General features: G+C 39.1%; 1 protein-coding gene across 2 annotated transcripts in view; it reads left to right on the plus strand.

The window, feature by feature from the left end:
- The first annotated feature begins 3,192 nt into the window (after positions 1-3,192).
- Positions 3,193-20,315, plus strand: part of HOOK1 (hook microtubule tethering protein 1) — a 67,323-nt gene continuing 50,200 nt past the window's right edge. Inside the window, exons 1-4 of one of the 2 annotated variants that reach the window (XM_067726341.1) lie at positions 3,193-3,418; positions 10,257-10,303; positions 10,499-10,584; positions 17,370-17,442. In XM_067726341.1, the coding sequence (XP_067582442.1) occupies positions 10,562-10,584; positions 17,370-17,442 (96 nt within the window). In that variant the 5' untranslated portion in view covers positions 3,193-3,418; positions 10,257-10,303; positions 10,499-10,561. The remainder of the gene's footprint in view (positions 3,419-10,256; positions 10,304-10,498; positions 10,585-17,369; positions 17,443-20,315) is intronic. The other variant, XM_067726340.1, reaches the window with a different exon arrangement.

Below are 20,315 nucleotides of genomic sequence, written 5' to 3' on the forward strand. Positions count from 1 at the left end.
CTATTATGAGCTAGGAATTGTTAGGCATTTTATATGCATTTGGTCTTCACAGCAACCATAAGAGAAAATGTGGAGAGAATTGCTGTTTTTGTTTTTGTCTGCAGGCATCCAGCTCCCCTACTCCATCCACATGGGGCAACCACCCCATGATTTCAACTTGGGTCTACAGTCCTGGTGGGGCAGCCAGTCGAGGTCCTTTGTCCTCTTCTGGCAAAGGGTTGGATACATATCCCTGATAGACCCATCAGATGCCCTTCCTGCAACTTGAATCTTGAACAGAATGACTCAGAAAGACTTGCAACCATTTTATCATATTCATCTGGGTGGTGCTCTCCTGAAAAAACTTCTTATAATTTTTGCTACCTCGATCTGATGAGCTGCTCTGGGACCTGCCCTTTCCCATGCAGAGTTCTTCAAATTTTTCTCCGAATCTGTGAGATTTTCTACACTTGCAATAACATTGTTTTCTTTATAGTTACCAGGTTTGATTTCACCCACTTACCACCAAAAAAATCCCTAAGCAATATACACATGTACAGAAATATACAAGTATTATTCGAGTTTACAGATGATAAGATCACTATAGAAATTTTCTAAATTATTGTAAAGTACAAAGAAGGTAAAACGTACCAATTATTCCAAAACCTAGATATTATCGTTATTACTATTCACATTTTTGTTTATTTCCTTTAGTCTCTCCTCTCTCTGTGTATATATATATACATATATACACACACATGCGTCCACAGATATGTGTCTATATATATACAGAGAGAGAAATCCATACTGTATGTACAGATTTGTATCATCACTTTTTAATTTTAATATTATTTTGTAAGCATTTTCCTGAGTAATTAAACTTCTTTCAAACTATTTTAAGATCTACAATATATTTTATTGTATGGATGTATCATAATGTAGTTAATCATTCCTCTTTCAGACATTTAATGGCTGTTTCTTTTTTTGCTTTGATAAATAGCACTGCAATCAACAACTTGGTTGGCATCTGATTATTTTCTTAGAATAGATTCTGGAAGTAAAATTGACTTAAAGGCTTTGAACATTTTAAAGATTCTTGATATCTATTCTCAAAAACTTCTCAGAAAGATTGTGCCAATTTATAATTCCATGGCTAGTGCTTCAAAATTAGTTTTATTCAGTTCTCCAAATATGGATGCTGACTTTTAGGAATGAATGCCAGAAGTTGGAAAATAACAGCCTATATTGTATCAGGCATTTCTTTAATATCTTTTTTTCCTGGTATAATGTAATGCAAGCTAATTTTATAATTAAAAACTTAGAAAAATATTCTAAAATGCTTGTTCCAGTTGTATATGCAAGTGTACTTTACTCTTTTCAACATTGTTTTGTGTTGTTTTATTTCAATGATTCATGTTTTGCACTTTTCTAACTTTTCATATTTGTTTGAAATATTTGTATTTCTTCTTCTCTGAATTCACAATCATGTCCTTCACATATTTTCCCATTAGATCTAGTACCATGAGGACAACTGGGCATCCTTCCCTGAGGACCTATTCTCTGCTTGTATAAAGCCCAGAAGGATAACTCCGTTGCCCCTCACTTACTCTTCTTAAATACTTCAAGTAGTTTAATCACTTGTGGCTCTTAGTAGTAAGTGTTCTCATACACTTCTAAGCATATATGGTTGCAGTAACTCATATTTGCAAAGGAGTTTTTAATTCATAAAAATCTTCCACATCCGTTATTTTTGCCTCTGTGAGGTATGCAGGGCAGGTTAGTGTCATTAGCATTATTTCAGGAATGTGGTGGTTGGGTTCCAGAGGAGAAAGCTGTCATCATTGCCAGTGAGAAGTAAAGTCAAGACTCAGACAAGGTCTTCAATTCTTAGATCTTTTACTTTTCATTAAGTCATATTACTAATGTTGCTAGTGTCCCGAAGTATAAAATACTTCACACAAGGTAAGAAAGTTCTGGAATAATGTTAAGGGACTCAATAACAAATGCATGTACTGTATTTTAGAATGAGACTGATTTATATTGGCGGGCTTTTAATTGCAGTCATCCATCGGTTTTAAACTTTCAGTGTCTAAGTATAAAGATGCAGTAATAGAAAGGATCCAGCTGCATTTTTACACAGAGCATGAATTGATGAGTCTATGAATGAGTTGAAGTGATGTAAATCAACAGCAAGACTAACAATATGCCAGCCCATTTCAATAGCCTAAGCTATACATCAGTACCTTGGAGAGTTTCCAATTTTACACCTCCCCCTCCCCCATGAACATTCTCAGAAAAGACAAGTTTTCAACCGTTAAAGAAAAATAAGAAGCATTGTACATTGATATCTTCCATGTTTTTTGAAAACTAAAAGATCATTTCATTTTTCATTTTCCTACCTTTTGCCTCATTTAAAATAAAATTGCCCATGGTTTGTAATCTCGTGAGAGCTTATTTGATTTAAGCAGCTTTATAGTATTTTTCTCCCATAGGAAACACATTTCTTTGCCTTATCTGCAAATTAAAATATCGTTTTCTAATGAGAGCCTAGAAGAAAATCAACTCTCCCTATCTGGAGTGGTTTTTATTCACGGGTGGGATCTATTTCTGCAGACGTTGTGGAAGCAATGTGGGTCTCCATAGCTGTAGCCAGGAGCTTGTCCTACCGGCGAGGAAGGAGGCCGGAAGATGCCCGAGCCGGCCCTGCGTACCCTTAGGCCCCCGTGGCCGCTTCTGCCCTTGGGGCTGCGCCTCAGCAACCCCCAATCGCGCACGCGCACGCGCACTCGCTGCCCCCCACCCTAGCTGCACCTGCCAGGTCATAAACCCCTTCCCACCGTCTCGCTCGCTCTCTAGGAGGCACAGTCTTGTCTCACGTTGATTGGTCGAAGCCCAAGAGGGCGTGTCCAATCAGCAATCCCTCCTGCTCAACCTATTCCCGCTCTTCCCGCCCCCTCCCCGCCCCACCCGTCCCCCTCCGGCACCTATCTTCTTTGTGACTGGTGCGCGCCCAGGTCACTCAGTGCGGAGGGGAGAGGTGTGCCGGAGTGGAAAGGAGTGCCGGAGTGGAAAGGAGGGGTGGGAGGACGACGGGGAGGGGAAGGGAGGGGAGGGGGCGGGGCTCAGGTGCTGAGCTGCGCGGCCCGGGCCAGACGGGGGAGGGGGCGAACTGCGGGGCGGGGCAGGGGCAGCGGCGAGGAGGGGGTTACGCCGGCGACGTCGGCAGCGCGAGGCTTCGCGCGTGAGCGGCGCGGTCGCTGGGCCTGGCTACCGAGCTTTCCTGACGGGCGAGCAGGTCCTCGACACCGGCGCCTGGCGGAGCGCGGGGAGGAGGGAGGTTTTGGTGTCAGCGGTGTAGTTGACGGCAGTCCCGGCCATGGAAGAGACGCAGCCGCTTCCGCAGTCCGAGCTGCCACTGTGCGACAGCCTCATCATCTGGGTGAGTACCAGGGGGCGAGGGGGGCCGGGAGACCGCGGAGAGGTCCTGGGGGGTGCCTGGTCACTGGCACCTCTCAGGTGAGCCTGCGGAGCAGCGGGGACCACCTGCGCCCCGGACTCCAAGCATTGCCCTCCGCGCCTCGCGTCGCCCTTGACCGCGAGAGTGCCACCTGCGGGTCGCGGGGCAGGTGTGCGTCCGTGAGTGAGTGTGCGTGTGTTTATGTCTTCGAGGGCGGGGGGAGGGTAAAGGGAGCTCTGGGGGGCGGGACGGAGGAGGCTCGTCTTACCGCCCTGATCGTGCTCCGAACAGCTGTGGCGGGAGCCAAGCGCCCATCCCTTTACTCCCTGCTCTCCCATTTTCTGCCCCTGCCCTGCGCCCAAGCCCTAGACTTTCTGGGCCACTGACACCCTTGCCTTCCGTCTGCTGAACAGTCTTCCCACAGTGACATTTGTGTCACTTGGGAGTGAAGACCCCCGCTGAAACCTCCCTCCCACTGCAAGCACCTTCCTCTACTTGGACACGGGTGACCAAGAGGTGGTTTTAGTTAGTGGATCATTGCTTCTCCCTGACCCCAGGACATCCATTTTTGTAGAAGCCTCTTAGAAGAGATGTTTCCACGTATTTCCTGCATGGATCAGAAGATATGTTAGGGGTGGGGGCATGTATTCCCTTTTTCTCACTTGTTCCCCTCCCCTTCCAATGGACAAGCATTTTCCTTAAAGGAAAGAACGTGGCATTTTCGTTTGCACTTTATCCGCGTTTAGTATTTCTGTTAATTTGTTGGGTTTGGACGGGCAGGATCTGTCCCCACTATTCCCACCAGCAAAACAATGTCTCTGTCACCTTTTGGAGGTGCTCAGCGATCAGAGAGAGCTGACATTCAGGTGTGGCTTCTAACCCACATTGGGCAAGGTTGATGCTCGATGGTCCACAAGGTGCTGTCAATGATGCTTATCCCTAAACCAGTTGTTTAGTTTTGTGTAGGGGACTGTGTGCAGAATGGAATGTAAACAGACTGGATTAGGAGGCGGTAATTGGTTGATGAGATTCCCTGTCTATCTCACAATGCATGTAATTCAAAAGAATGAGAAATTAGGGAAGGTTTCTGACAATGTGTGAAGTTTATTGGAAATAACCATAATGTAAAGCAACCGTTACACTTTGGAGGTAAATAGCTTTTGCTTTAAGTAGAATGCAAGCATCTGGAGTTTCTGAGTTAAAAGCAATTAGCAAAGTGTTCATCTGTATTTTCACTTAAAAGAAGTATTGGGAGTGCTTCCCTGGTGGCGCAGTGGATGAGAGTCCGCCTGCCGATGCAGGGGACAGGGGTTCGTGTCCCGGTCCGGGAACATCCCACATGCCGCGGAAAGGCTGGGCCCGTGAGCCACGGCCGCTGAGCCTGCGCGTCCGGAGCCTGTTGCTCCGCAACGGGAGAGGCCGCAACAGTGAGAGGCCCGCGTACCGCAAAAGAAAAAAAAAAAAAAGAAGTATTGGGATTTAGATGCCATGTTTAAGGCTGTCATGAAACAAGGCAACATTACTTCTAATGATGTGTTTTATTAAACAAGTGACTAATTAAAGGGTGTATCCTAATCTGTTGCATTGTTGCTCTAAACATGACTTACCTAGTAAACTTAGTCTTTATGATGTCATTGACTTACATGAGAGTTGGTGGTGAAGTATAGGATTTTCTTGAATTGTATTTCAAAATTTAAAATATTTTGTGACTGTATCCATTGTTTTAATCAGTATTAATAAATAGTGAAGTTCCTACTTTGTGTAAGACACTGAGGAAGAAAGATATCAAGCATAATCAAAGAATTTTCAATTTTAATTGATGTGGTAGGCAGAGCTGTGTATTTTTTATAATGGAAGGCAAAATTCCTTAAAAACTGTAAAAATATTATTTATTTATATTTACTTTTATTTTTCTGGCTGCGCCATGTGGCATGTTGAATCTTAGTTCCCCCGCACAAGGGATCGAACCCGTGCCCCCTGCATTGGGAGCACAGTCTTAAGCACTGGACCGCCAGGGAAGTCCCATATAAAAATATTATTTATAATATAAGGAAAGATAAGGAATCATAGGTGACAGAGTATAACTGGTTGTTCGCTTCTCCAGTTCTCTCTCAGGCTGCTGAAACACTATGGAGAAAATGGAATTAACGTGCAGACTGTTGCCTCTCAAATGCTGCTACAGCCAAATTCTCTTGTTCCTGTATACTGCCCAGCTTTATGATTAAGAATAACCACACAGTTCCTCTCTTACTTCTCCTTGCAAACCTTTATCAGTACCCTGTTTGAGCCCCAAACCTTCTCCCCATCAGGAAAACGACCTCCTCCTTATCTTTGGCTCTGGCTCTAGGTCCACCTCTTTCACCTCTTGTAAAACTTTGCTCTGTCATTTATCCCCTTTTGGTATTTATTTTTTTCCTTTCCATTAGCTCTTTCCTCTCTACATGTAAACTTGCTCGAATCTTCCCTCTCTTAAAAAGAAAAAGAGCCATCAGTCCCTATTAAAGCTACACTGTATTCCCCCTCTTCCTTCACAGTCATATTTCTTGCATTTTTAAGTACTCATCCTTTATACTTTTTGAGCTTTAATTTACTCCTCAGCCCATTGCACTTGAGCTCTTTTCTCTAAGGCCTTCACGTACTGGGATTGGCAGACTGGGAACTATTATATTATCCTTATCTTAATTGATGGCTCCTTTGTGAAATTATCTTCTGCCTTAGTTTCTTAGGTTCCTGCCTCTAGGCTTTTCTTTACCTCTCTGGATGATTCCCAGTGAACTTTGCTGTTCGTCAGCTACTGCATAGTTGGTCTTACCTCACCTCCCCAACTTTCTGCAAACTGGTCTCATGCCACACTCCTCCGTGCCCACCATGCTGTGTTGACTTTCTGTTTCTTGAAGTCAAGCTCTTTTTTTTTTTTTTTTTTAATGCATCAGGGCTTTTTAACTTCTCTTCCCTCTTCCTAAAATATCCTCCTTCTGGTTCTTCCAATGGCTGGCTGGCTTCTCACCATTCAGTTCTTGGGTCTCTTGTCATCTTTCAGAGACAGTCTGTGACAGTGAGTGACCTACCTGTCTCCTACTCCTATCCCATTGTAACCTGTTAACCCCTTTTTGTTGTGTCTGTAACACTTAACATTTTCTGAAGTCATCTCGTTTGCACTTTGGGGTCAGAGCTCTTGTCTGACCTGTTTTCTGCTTTATTCCCAGAAACAAAAACTGACTAGGATCTGCAGTACAACATTGAATCAAAGTGATGATAGTAAATATCCTTGTCTTGGTCCTGACATCAGAGACTAGTATTTCACCATACGTTATTCACCACTAAGTATATAGGTTTTTGTAGATACCTAGGATAAATTTTTAACTATTTCATAGAGGATTGATGAATTTCAACAAGTAGAAATCAAGAGAAATGAGTTTTCCAGACACAGGGAAGAACTTCTAGCAGTAACGTAATAGTCTTCTTTGAGGATAGATTGAAAGAAGGTAATGGAAGACACCTTTGTCATGATATCCCTGGACTCTTAATGAATGTGCTCCCTGCCAAGCTAAGTAATGTTGCGTGTTGAGGGGAAGTTGTAGGAGATATAAGATTAAAAAACCATTATGATGGGACTTCCCTGGTGGCGCAGTGGTTGAGAGTCCGCCTGCTAATGCAGGGGACGCGGGTTCGTGCCCCGGTCCGGGAAGATCCCACATGCCGGGGAGCGGCTGGGCCCGTGAGCCATGGCCGCTGAGCCTGCGCGTCCGGAGCCTGTGCTCCGCAACGGGAGAGGCCACAACAGTGAGATGCCCGCGTACCGCAAAAAAACCACAAAAAACGTTATAATGGAAGTGAGAAGACAGCTGGTAGTAAATTGTGTTCTTTCAGTACTGGACATTGTTCTAGGACAATAGAACCATCCTTAACAGAGAGGTCATCAAGAAAAGTTGGTTAGGTGAAGAGATGCCTGTTTTGGCAGTTCTTTAAAAGTTATATTTTATGATTTGGAGCTCACCTTAAAATAGTTCTTAGAAATGTTATACTGCTACTTAGCAAAACATTCAGGGCTGAAGGATAAATTTGGGCATCATTTACATGGTAGAGAGAGTTTGAAGTACGTGTGTGAAGATAAATTTAATTCTGCCTTTTGGCTCTGTGATTTGAAAATTTTAAATCTTTGGACTTTAATTTCTTCAATAAAGTTAGAGTGCTGGACCAGGCTTTCCTTAATGGTTTACTTGGTTCTTTCATTCTTTGCCTTCAACATGCCGGTGAAGGAAAAACTAATACCGAATGTATGCCCAAGTTACAAAAAAAAAAAAGGCTGAATCATTTTTATGAAGATCTTAAAACTCAGAGCAGTGATTCTCTTTCTGAAATGAGCAGCTGACGGAAGAGAATTTGAGAATAAAGTTGACCCAAAGTTGAGTTTTTGTTGGGTATCAGTGGTGAAAACCCCTTTTCTTCCTTGATTTCTTTGACGTTTATATTGAAGCAGTTCAGGAACAGCATTTCCACATTTCTGATTGTTTGCTTTATTTAAAAATAAAGAAGAAAGTAAGATGCTATTTGCCAGAGCACTGTGTTTAGTGATGGAAGCCCTGTTTGTCCTTTCTGGGTCACTCACCAAAAGACTTTTGCATCTTCACCTCTATAAAGAGTAGTCTGAAAGGGTACATTTTCTTTTGTCCCACTGCTTTGGCTTCACTCCCCTCACTGAGCTTTATAATTCATTCACACTTCTTGGTTATAAAGTCTTTCAATTTAGCCAAATGAAGTGACGTTCTCTGTTACCTAATTTATTTTGCAACTAGTTTAAGAGCTTCCAAGAAATACTTTTCATGGCTGTAAAAAGAAGAAATTGATCTTAATCTGGGCGTGGTGGACCATGAGGCACTCAGTGTATTTACTCCTTTTACATATTTCTTTACTATTTTGCCTAATATTCTGTGTCTCATGAAATTGCCTTCTTAAAATCACTAATCATATCCATTTTGTAGAAACTTAATGATGTAATGTGTAAGTAGGAAGGGTTGAGAAGTGGGAGCCACATTTTACCCGAACGTATATGATTATCTTCCTTTTAAAGATGCCCTAAACCCTGGGGTTTTTCTTCCTTGTACATCCACCCAACTGCAAAATCCTTCTTATTTTATAATTTAAATATTCCATGAATTCACACTGTCCTGTTAGTCAGCATTACCCTAACTAATCTTAGCATTCCATGTTGTCAAAAAGACCATTGCAGGAGCCTTCTAACTGAGCAAGCATAAAGCTACTCTCTCCCATTCTCTGTGTCACTCTTGCTACTATCCAAAACATACTAAAGATGTCTCTTCCTTGTTACTCTTTAGTGATTCTTCATCACCCAGAGCAATGGTTCTAAAGAACTGATGTACATAAGAATCACTTGGGGATTTTCTGATTTAGTTTGTCTGGAGATTCTGTTACATATTGTTCTTAGATGCCACACTTTGAGAAACCCTGACTCATAGCTAATGTGCTAACAGCTGTTGAGTTTGTACCACGTGCCAGGCACTGATCTGAGTACACTGTGTTTGCTAATTTATTTAATTCTCACAACCAACTTGTGAGGTAGAAACCATTCTACTGTTTCCCCATGATATAGATAATACCATTAAGGATAATTCCAAGTTTCTTGCCATGACCCCGAGTTCTGACGCATGCCTGTTTTTTATCCCCTTGGTTGTCTCCCTTAACAACTGAACATGCAGAGAAATCCAGCAATACTGAACTGCATGTTACCTAAAAATACCGTATCTTTTCTTGTACTTGTGCTTTTATCATGTTGCTATTTCCTGAAGTTTCCTTCCCCTGGCCCTTTCTTTACTCAGGGTCATCCATTGGAATCATCTCTAAGAAGTCTTTAATAAATAAGTCTTTAAGAAGTTTTTAATAAATACAAGCCCTAATTAGGTTAGTTGACTCTTGTATATTTTGGAACATTTTGTGCATACTGCAGTCATGAGACTAGAAGTGACATCTTCTGCAAATGATTTGTGTCTTTTTCTCCTCTCCTTAACTCTGGATTGAAGCGACTTGAGAGTGGAAACCTGGTGTTTTTCCCTTGTAACTCCTTCCTATACTACAGTGCCCTACGTAGAGTAGAAGCTCAGTAAAGTATCTTTATCTTTGTGCTTTGAAAGTAACTGTGGCTAGATTTACGTAGTTTGTGTCATTCTTCCACTTTGTATAAGGATAATGGAGACAGATTTGTAGAATCTCAAAATACAACAACCACTAAAGGTGTATTATGGTGGTAAACTAAGGAATTATAATTGAATAGTAAAGGAGATGAATATGTGAGGGAATAAAGAATCATAGTATATTTAATTTAAGATATTTATGGATTGAGATTAGATTTCGAGAAAGTATATAATCCATTGAGCTCTGTTGCAATTTGCTTTAAAAAAATTCCTCTATCTTGTATTTGCTTATTAGGAAGAGTTGCCACTGTTTCACTTCTGTTTTTAAAATGTACATGAATGTTTAACACACAGAGATTTGAAAAGTTAGTAGCATCTAAAGCCAAACTAGATAGATACAACTTGACGTGATTGGTGGGCCCTGGACTGTTCATGCTCTAAGGGTAACTGTTGGTAACAGGCAGAAGTCCTGCCTTATTTAGAGCTTATTGATTAACTAGGTAGTTTTAGACTTGACATTTCTAGCTTTTGTTTTCCTACCAAATGATATGAGTGAAATTTTAACTTGCAGATGTTAGGTTATCTTAAAATTCTTTTCCTGATGTTATTCTCCTAAAAATTGACAAAACACAGACTATTACTATCTTAAGAGTTCTACACGTGTTTTTCAGAAATTCTGAAGTACTTCATGCATGACATCAATACGTTTGACTATTAGGTATGGTAATGATTTTATGAAATGTTAAGTATTCTTATAAAAATATAACAGTCATAGAAACATATTAGTATAATTTCATTTGTTTGGCAGGGTCTATTTAAACAAAACAGTTTTCTCTCTAGTGTTCATTCATGTATATAAATTGAGGGGGGAGGGGAGTAAAGCAGTTAAGTAACTTGCTTTATGTCATTTTAGCTGCAGACATTCAATACTGCTGCACCTTGTCAGGATGTGAAACAGCTGACTAATGGAGTTGCCATGGCACAAGTTCTTCATCAAATGTAAGTAGTGTTCCACACTCTTCCTGAAATAATTGTAAACCCAATTTCAAGGAAGAAAATTTAGACTTGTGTTCTAAAGGTTATTGAAACTTTATCCTTTCCAGTGATGACAGGTATATTTTGCCAAGGCATTCTTGCATGTAAGGAACAAAAAATTTTACCACCTGATTACTTCTTGCTTGTTCATAGAGATACATCTTAATTAAATGAGCAATCAGGGTTCTTATCTATTCAAGAGATGTTAATTTTAAACTTGTTCTGGTCATGTTCACAAGTTATAGTTACTGAGAAAGAAATAGGTTAAATGAGTGATATAATTTCTTATACGGTAATGTTTCCTTCAGTTATTCTGTTGTCATCTTAAGATATCAGTACATGGAGATTATTATTTTTGAGATAATTGAAGCAGGAAATACTGGATTTGGAAAAAATATTAATTTAAAATCTATATTGAATTAATAATCATAATTGTATGAATCCACCAATAATGAAATGTTGTGTAAATGACATTTTAAGTCACAAATGCTGGGTACCTTAACCAATAAAGTGATTCTGTTTGGGTTGGGCCCCTTTTATATAATTATACAATATCAAAAGTTCCTAAATCCATTATTTCGTAACTTTTGCCAAACATTGTATAAGGATTAGGGTTATAATATCTACAATATGAGTTGTACTCTTCTGTACAGGGCCTATTCTGTAGTCATAATTTTTAAAAAATTAATTAATTTTTTTTGGCTGTGTTGGGTCTTCGTTGCTGTGCACAGGCTTTCTCTAGTTGCGGCAAGCAGGGGCTACTGTTTGTTGCGGTGTGCGGGCTTCTCATTGTCATGGCTTCTCTTGTTGCAGAACATGAGCTCTAGGCACACGGGCTTCAATAGTTGTGGCACATGGGCTCAGTAGTTGTGGCACATGGGCTTAGTTACTCCACGGCATGTGGGATCTTCCCCGGCCAGGGCTCGAACCCGTGTCCCCTGCATTGGCAGGTGGATTCTTAACCACTGTGCCACCTAGGAAGCCCTGTGGTCATAATTTATTAGTTAATAGTCATACTGATTTTGTATTAGCTTACTTTCATGGTAATATATCTTCAGTGAGACCAGACTCCTATTTCTGCTACATGGTTTTATATATCAGAAATTATTTAATTATTGCCATCATTTTGTAAAGGTTTTTTATGATTGACATTGAAAAACTCTGTAGATAGATTAGAAAAACTTCTTTACCACTCTTAGAAAAACAACTTCAAACAATATCATAATCTTAGTTACTTGGAATCTTCAAAATGATCTAATTTGAATAGACAGATTTTATGGTTAACTCAAGATTAACACTTTAAAAGATAAATTTAGCATGTTAACATTTTTTTTTGGCAGTCATTCTAAAATATGCCTTACTCCCCTGCTTTCTTAAAAATGTTTCTTAATTATTTATACCCTAATTGGTTTCAAAGTGATTTAATTGGTCAGAACTAAGAATTCTGAATATGGTCCTTTCTTGATGATTTGGGAAAGTCATCATTGTTTTTTGTCATTAGCACATACGACCTGGCCTTTTCTCATTCTTGTGCGTGTTGGTGTAGACGCAGCTACGTTGTTTTGGTGTAGGTGTAAGGCCGGTGAGCATTCACTCACTTCAACAGTGCCATCCAAAGATGTCATTTATATGTATTGAAGTGTCTTTAATAGCTTTACACCACAACACAGTAGATGAGACCTGTTTTTACTATTATATGGTGATACATATGGCTCTTTGACCTCCTGTATGCTAGCACTGTACCTGATGTTTAGAGTAGGGTCAGGTCAATTTTAGTTAAACCGTATCCTTTATCACCAACTCATTCTTACATAATGTGTTGGATTCTGTTGTTACTGCTGATCCTCTGTCTATCTGATTTTTCTTTTTTTATTCTCTCTTTTGTCTCTTACTGTCTTCTAATAGCTTTTCTGCAGGAATAATAAAATGGCCAACCAATCAGAAAGCTCTCATTCTTCATAAAACAAATGACAGTGACCTAAAATTGGGCCTAAACCTCTTTTTTTGTTCCATTTGTTTTTGCATGTACTTAGATGTCTACACCTCCTTATAGTATAAGAGCCAATTTAAATTTATTTTTCTTTTTGAACCCCCTTCCTCTTCTGTAAGCTTTTCAGAAGTCTGGATCCAGACAGTGAAACTTATAGCATACATTTTCCCCTAGTTGGGTCAGTTTATAATATTCCTGCTAAAAAAAGCAAATTTTACCTTATTTCTTTGAACACTTCAAAGCACTTTATATATGTTCCAATTTATTATCTATTGCGTTGATGGCTGTTGTGACTCACATCAAAGTTGTTACTGAAAATGAGAAGGAAAAATTTGCTTTTTAAGGAAGTAGCAAAATCTAATGAATAATTCTTTCATTAGTTACCTGAGACAGGTATGCTTCTAAATAATAAAATCTTAAAAATCAATTCCCAGGGCTTCCCTGGTGGCGCAGTGGTTGATAGCCCGCCTGCCGATGCAGGGGACACAGGTTCGTGCCCCGGTCTGGGAAGATCCCACATGCTGCGGAGCGGCTGGGCCCGTGAGCCATGGCCGCTGAGCCTGTGCGTCCGGAGCCTGTGCTCCGCAACGGGAGAGGCCACAATAGTGAGAGGCCTGCGTACCGCAAAAAAAAAAAAAAAAAAAAAAAAAAAGAATCAATTCCCAAAGTATATGACTTAGACATAATATGCATCTCTTTTTTAAATGCAGAAACTGTTGTTATTTTAAAGACACATGGGGGGAAAATTATAACTACAACTGTATTCATATCCCATGGTTTCCGTAACAGTGCCACAGATTAGGTGGCTTAAAACAACAAAAATTTGTTCTTTACGAGTTCAGGAGGTTAGAAGTCCTATATCAAGGTATTGGCTGGACCGTGCTCCCTTCAAAACCTCTAGGTCAGGATCCTGCCTTGCTGTTTCTAGTCCTTGGTAGCCCCAGGCATCCCTTAGTTTGAGGCATCATAACTTCAATCTTTGTTTCCGTCTTCACACGGCTGTCTTCCCTCTGTGTCTCTTCTCCTCTTAGAAGGACACCAGTCATAATGGATTAGGGTCCACCCTAATTTAGTGTGACCTCATCTTAACTTGATTACATCTGCAAAGACCCTATTTCCGAATAAGGTTACATTCACAGGTAGCGGGGGTTAAGCCTTGAACACATCTTTTTTGGGGACATAATTCAACCCATAACAGCTATAAATAGTGCATGCTACTTTTTAGCTTTGTCACTTTAAGCACCAGATAATTTCTCTGTTTTTTTCTATTGTCTTTGACTAGACATTTTTGTGAGAGGGAGAAGAATGAGACAGAATGTAGAATATCCAGAGACCTCAAGTATCATGCACTTACTTGTTCATTCATTCATTCAGCAGATATTTGAGCATTTAAAATAATAAATCATGAAAGCCAACATATGAGTATTTACTAAATGTAAGACATTGTTCTATACCCTATACATATGGTATTTCATTTAATTTTTATTACTGTTTTGTGAGGTAGGCATTATTTTTATCCTCAGTTTATAGGTGAGGAAACAGAGGTTTATAAAGGTGAAATGACTTCAGTAAGTCAAATAATGAGTAAAATTGCAAAGCCCATATTTTTATCACTTTGGCCTGACTCAAGCCAGTGCCCTCAGTCAACTGTAATCATTTCAGCCTAGTATGTTGAACCCCTCCTGATAGACTTTTACTTTGGAGTCTTAATAAATGAGAGGCCAGATGTGCATGTCCAAAGTACAGATCACAATTTGATGTGCTAAGCACACAAGGCCTTTTGATTATTTACGAAGAATGGTGTCAGGGTGTCCACTGAAGCAACACAGCTATGTTGTGTCTAGTAACCAGTAGGTGTTAATTACTACCTATATTTAGTTGGTAGAATTATGAAGACAAGTACCATGGGTGGAGTTAAAAAATAATCCTGTAGTGTTTCTTACTTAGTTTTATTAGAAAACAGTTAAGACCACATTTCACTTCCTTAGTCTTGTGTTCCCTTCTTATTTGGTGTCTCTTAAGTTTCATTGAAGTTCTGGGAAATACTAGAAAAAAGGAGCTAATTGTTGGGGCCAAGAGTCTAGTTAAAGCATGTAGATGTGGCAGTGCAAAAACGTGAAAGAAGGATATGTCCTGAATGTTCTGAGATTGGATATAAAGTTTAATAGGGGGAAAGATTGGCTGCAATTATAATTGTTTGAGAAGGATGGATTTGTTTGTAAGAGAACAGGAGTTAGATTTCTATGGAGAAGTTAGAAAGTATTTCTCAGTTAGGGTATTATGGACTGAATGTTTGTGTCCCTTTAAAATTCCTGTTGAAGCCCAAACCCCCAGTTTAACTATATTGGAGATGGGGTCTATACAGAAGTAATTAAAGTTAAATGAGGTCATAAAAGTGGGGAGACATCATCCAGTAGGATTGAGCTCCTTATAAGAAGAGAAGTCAGAGAGCTCACTCTCTGTCTATAAACATCCAAAAAAGAGGTCATGTGAGCACACAGCAAGATGATAGCAACTAGAGATCTCAGAATGAAACCTACCTTGCTAGCATCTTGATTTTGGACTTCCGGCCTCCAGAACTGTGAGGAATAAATTTCTGTTGTTTAAGCCATCTAGTGGTATTTTGCTGTAGCAGCCTGAGCACACTCTAAGACATAGGGCTAAAGCTGATTTGAGATGGGAAGGAAGACAAGTAGGAATGCAAGACAAAAGGAGGAAACACTAGAAGAGGTTATCTCTAGATCCATTTTCTAAAGGTAATTACAATGGAATTATAGAATTATAGAATCATATATGAAGATTTTTTTTAGGGTCAGAAGACAACTGTAGTAGGTAGTCAGGGTTCTCCAAAGAAATCGAACCAATAAGATATGTATATATATGCATGTGTATATGTACACACACACACACACACACACACACACACAGGATGAGACAGAAATTTAAGAATTGGCTCATGTGATTTTGCAGGCTGGCAACTCCAAAACCCACAGAGTAGGTAGACCAGCAGGCTGGAGATCTAGGGAGGAGTTGATGTTGCAGCTAGAGTTGACAGGCAGTCTACTGGCAGAATTTACTCTTTCTCAGGGGAGGTGAGTCATTTTCTTAAGGCCTTCAGCTGATTGGATGAGGCCCAACCGCATTATGGAGGGTAATTAGCTTTACTCAGAGTCTACTGATTTACATGTTAATCTCATCTAAAATACATCTTCACTATAACATCCAAGCATGTTTCACCAAATATATGGGTACTGGGGCCCTGCCAAATTGACACATAAAATTAACCATTGCAACTGGCATACCTCTTCAACTTAAACTGATGTCAAAAGAAAGTAAATTTACTTTGAGAGTTTTGACTCATTAACTAAATAAATTTAGTCTTTTCAGGTAAATACCTGGTTAGAAATATACCATTTATACACTTAGCCCAGTTATTTTGGTAATTATAGCCTTAGCATCTGAGAAAAGTCGAAAATAATTAACATTAATTTGCTCAAAAGAAAATGGTTACAAATTCCAAAGAATGAATTGAAAATGGTGAAGCCATTTCTGGTTACTGTAGTCAGAAGTGACATCTTCTGTTTTAGCACATCTGAGGCAGAATGATTGCTGAAAAACTAGGCACTGTTTTCAGCTTTGCATCTTTAAATTCAGGATACCGCCTTGGAAATAACCTCTTTAATTTCTACCCTCACTTCAGTTGGCTTATCTGTAAAGTAAAAATTTAGGTAAGACCTCTTCTAGTACTAACATTCTGTAATCTCTTGGTGTTTGTTTACTCCTTAAAGCATTTATCACATTCTCCTTTGAGTATAGTTATTTGTGCTCTTTACTTTCTCCCTTTATTAGATATTTCTCTAAGAGTCAGGTTAATAAATTATTCATCTTCATTTTACTCTTACAGCAAGCATCCAAGTATTTGTTTAGAATATAATCTATTGGGCTTCCCTGGTGGCGCAGTGGTTGAGAGTCCGCCTGCCAATGCAGGGGACACGGGTTTGTGCCCCGGTCCGGGAAGATCCCACATGCCGCAGAGCGGCTGGGCCCGTGAGCCATGGCCGCTGAGCCTGCGCCTCCGGAGCCTGTGCTCCACAACGGGAGAGGCCACAACAGTGAGAGGCCAGCGTACCGCAAAAAAAAAAAAAAAAAAGAATATAATCTATTATTGTAGTTCACTATTTATAATCGGGTGTTATTCTTCAAGGCCTTATTGAATACATAAAAATTTGGTATAGCAGTTCTTTGTCTTGGCCTTCAATGTCAATATCGGACTTAATACTAAACTTTGCCATGTACTAGTGTCACTTGGGGAAAATTATTGTCTTATTCTCAGTTCACTGAGGAGTAAGATTGGGGATAATGGTTGCTTTGCCAAGTTACTATGATATTTAAATGAAGTAATATGAAAAAACATCAAGCACAGTGCTTGATACATAGTAGACACGTTAAAATGTTTTCCTTTTTTTTCCCTTTAGGATTGGGACTTTTACATCTACCTACCAGGGTGCCTAGTATGAGATATTTAGTAAATGTTTGTTAAATTGAAGATGTTAATGACTTAATTAATTTACTATGAGTAATTCCAAAAGAAACCCTTAGGAATAACAAAAAGTTCAGTGGGTTCATTTTAAATAATATTTACTATTCTTATTAAGGACAGGCTTTAAGATGGAAAATAACTTTGAATCTGTTGATTAAATTTGGTATTTTTCATGAAATAAAATCATTTTAATGTTCAACATTTGTATTTTTGTTGTAGTGATGTAGCTTGGTTCAATGAATCTTGGTTAAGCCGAATTAAAGAGGATATCAGTGACAACTGGCGAATAAAGGTATGTAGAATGAATGCTAGAAATACTTGATCCAAACAGTGGTCTGAAATTAGCACTAAGCTCAACTAAATCTTATTTTTTAAATTAACTGAAGGGTACATTTTATTGTGTATAGTTTGAGTTTTGACACTTGTGTATGTTCTTATACCATCATAGTTAGATATAGAACGTTTCCATTAAGCAAAAACAGGCACATATGCCCCTTCCCAGTTAATCCTCACTCTTGACTTGGCCCTGGCTGGCCACAGGTCTGCTTTCAGTCAGTATAGGTTTAATTTCTGGAGTTCCCTATAAATGGAATCAGATATTATGAACTCTTTGGTATTCTTTTACTCATGTATTGTTTTTGAGACTCATCCATGTTGCCTGTATTAGTAGTTATTTCTTTTTTTTTTGCTGAGTAGTATTTCATTACACTGATTTACCACAATTTGCTTAGCCATTCACCTGTTGATGGATGTTGAATTGTTTCTGTTCTTTCTTCTCTAATATTGGTAATTTATGTCTTTTATATTTCTTCCTTGATAAATCTGGCTTGATGTTTTTCAATTAAAAAAAATTTTTTTTGAAAAGAACTAGCTTTTGTTTTCTGTTTTATTGATTTCCTTTCTCTTCTTTGTTATTTCCTTTCTTCTTGACATCTGCTCTTTTTCTTGCTTCTTAAGGTGAAAGCTTAAGTCATCAGCTTTAAGCACTTTTCCCTAGTAGTAAGCATTGCCTTAGCCACATCCCACACATCTTAACATACTGTGTTCTTATTTTCATTTAGATCAAAATATTTGGTAATTTCCCTTGTGATTTTTCTTTTGACCCCTGGGTAGATTAGAAGTAGGTATTTCAAATTCTAAATATTTGAGGATTTTCTACATATCTTTCTTTTATTTATTAATTTCTAATTTAATTCCATTTTGTTTTGAGAACATACTCTGAATTCTTTTACATTTACTAAGACTTATTTTATGACCTAATATATGGTCTGTCTTGGTGAATATTCCATGTGCACTTGAAAACAACATGTATTTTGCAGTCCTACAAATACGGATTATTACAGCTTTGTTGATAGTACTGTTTACTTTTATATCTTTATTGATTTTCTGTCTGATTATTCTATCAGTTAAGGGGGGAGGAGTCCTCAGATCTCTAATGATGATTGTGGATTTGTCAATTTCTCCTTTCAATTCTAATTTTTTAATCATGTAATTTGAATCTGTGTTATTTGGTTTATATACATTAATTTTTTATGTCTTCTTGTTGAATGAATCTACTTATCATTATAAAATGACTTATTTTTATCCCTGGTAATATTTCTTTTTTGGAAGTCTACTTTGTCTGATACTGATGTACCACTCCCGTTTTTTAAAGATTATTTTTGCCTATTATATCTTTTTCTCTTCTTTAGTCTCTCTGTGTATTTATATTGAAAGTGATGTAGTCACCTAATAGTTAGGTCTTGCTTTTTTATCCATTGACAATCTCTTTATTTCCTTCTTTTTTTAAAAAAAATTATTTTCTTATATTCATCTTATTTAAATCCTTGAACATTTTTTTTTTTTTTAAATTTTTGGCTGCACTGGGTCTTCATTGCTGCGCGTGGGCTTTCTCTAGTTGCAGCGAGCGGGGGCTACTCTTCGTTGCGGTGCGCGGACTTCTCATTGCGGTGGCTTCTCTTGTTGCAGAGCACAGGCTCTAGGCACGCAGGCTTCGGTAGTTGTGGCACGCGGGCTCAGTAGTTGTGGCTTGCGGGCTCTAGAGCGCAGGCTCAGTAGTTGTGGCGCACGGGCTTAGTTGCTCCACGGCATGTAGGATCTTCCCAGACTAGAGCTTGAACCTGTGTCCCTTGCATTGGTGGGCGGATTCTTAACCACTGTGCCACCAGGGAAGCCCCCCTTGGAACATTTTTAAACTAACAGTTTTAACTTTTTTATCTTCTAATTCTTTCATCTCTCATTTTAGGCTTGTTTCTATTGACTGAGTTTTCTCCTAATTATAGTTCACATACTCCTGCTTCTTCACATGTGTAGTAATTTTTTATTGGACGCTAGACAGTGTGAATTTTATTATTGAGTGCTGGGTTTTTTGTATTCCTTTAAAGAGTGTTGGACTTTGTTCTTACAGGCAGTTAAGATACTTGTGAATCAGTTTGATCTTTTCAGGGTTTGGGGGGATGGAAGGCAGATCTAGAGTTATTTTCTCCTCTAGGGCTAGGTTAGACTCACTACTAAGCTGTTACCTTTTGGGGGGTTTTAGTGAATGCTTGTCTGTATTAGCATAGTCATGATCTCTTCACTCTGACTGGTGGGAATTTCAGCAGTTTCTGGCCCTGTGCAATCTTCAAGGAATTGTTCAGCTTATAGTTCCCTAGATTGTTGTTTCCTCGGAAATCATTTTTGTTTCATCTCATTGAGTTTCACCCATGCACATGCAAATTAGTATTCAGCCAAAGAGTCAAAGGGACTACTATGGAGATTTCTTTCCAAAGCTCTCACCTCTTCATTTATCTGCCCTGCAAATCCCAACTACCTCGACCTTCCTGAACTTCTGATGTCTATCTTCTCAACTCCACGAGAACATCAGGCTTTGTTTTGTTTCCACCTCCCTGTGCCATGGTATGAAAATTGCCTCTAGAGAGAAATCTTAGACTAGTGTAGGGCTCATCTTTTTTGTTTTCCTTCTCTTAGAAATTAGAGTTCTATATTGTCTTTTGGCTAAAGCTTGAAAACAATATTCCTTGTATTTTGTCCTGTTTTCTAGTTGTTTGTGGTGGAGAGTAAGTCTAGATCCAGTTACTCACTCATGACTGCAGGTGGACATGCTCATAGCTAAATCTTTTAAGTTGGTACTTGAGTTTGTTGTGGCTCACTTTAAATACAATC

The sequence above is a fragment of the Pseudorca crassidens genome, chromosome 2 (genome assembly GCF_039906515.1).
Source record: "Pseudorca crassidens isolate mPseCra1 chromosome 2, mPseCra1.hap1, whole genome shotgun sequence".
NCBI classification, from domain to species: Eukaryota; Metazoa; Chordata; class Mammalia; order Artiodactyla; family Delphinidae; genus Pseudorca; species Pseudorca crassidens.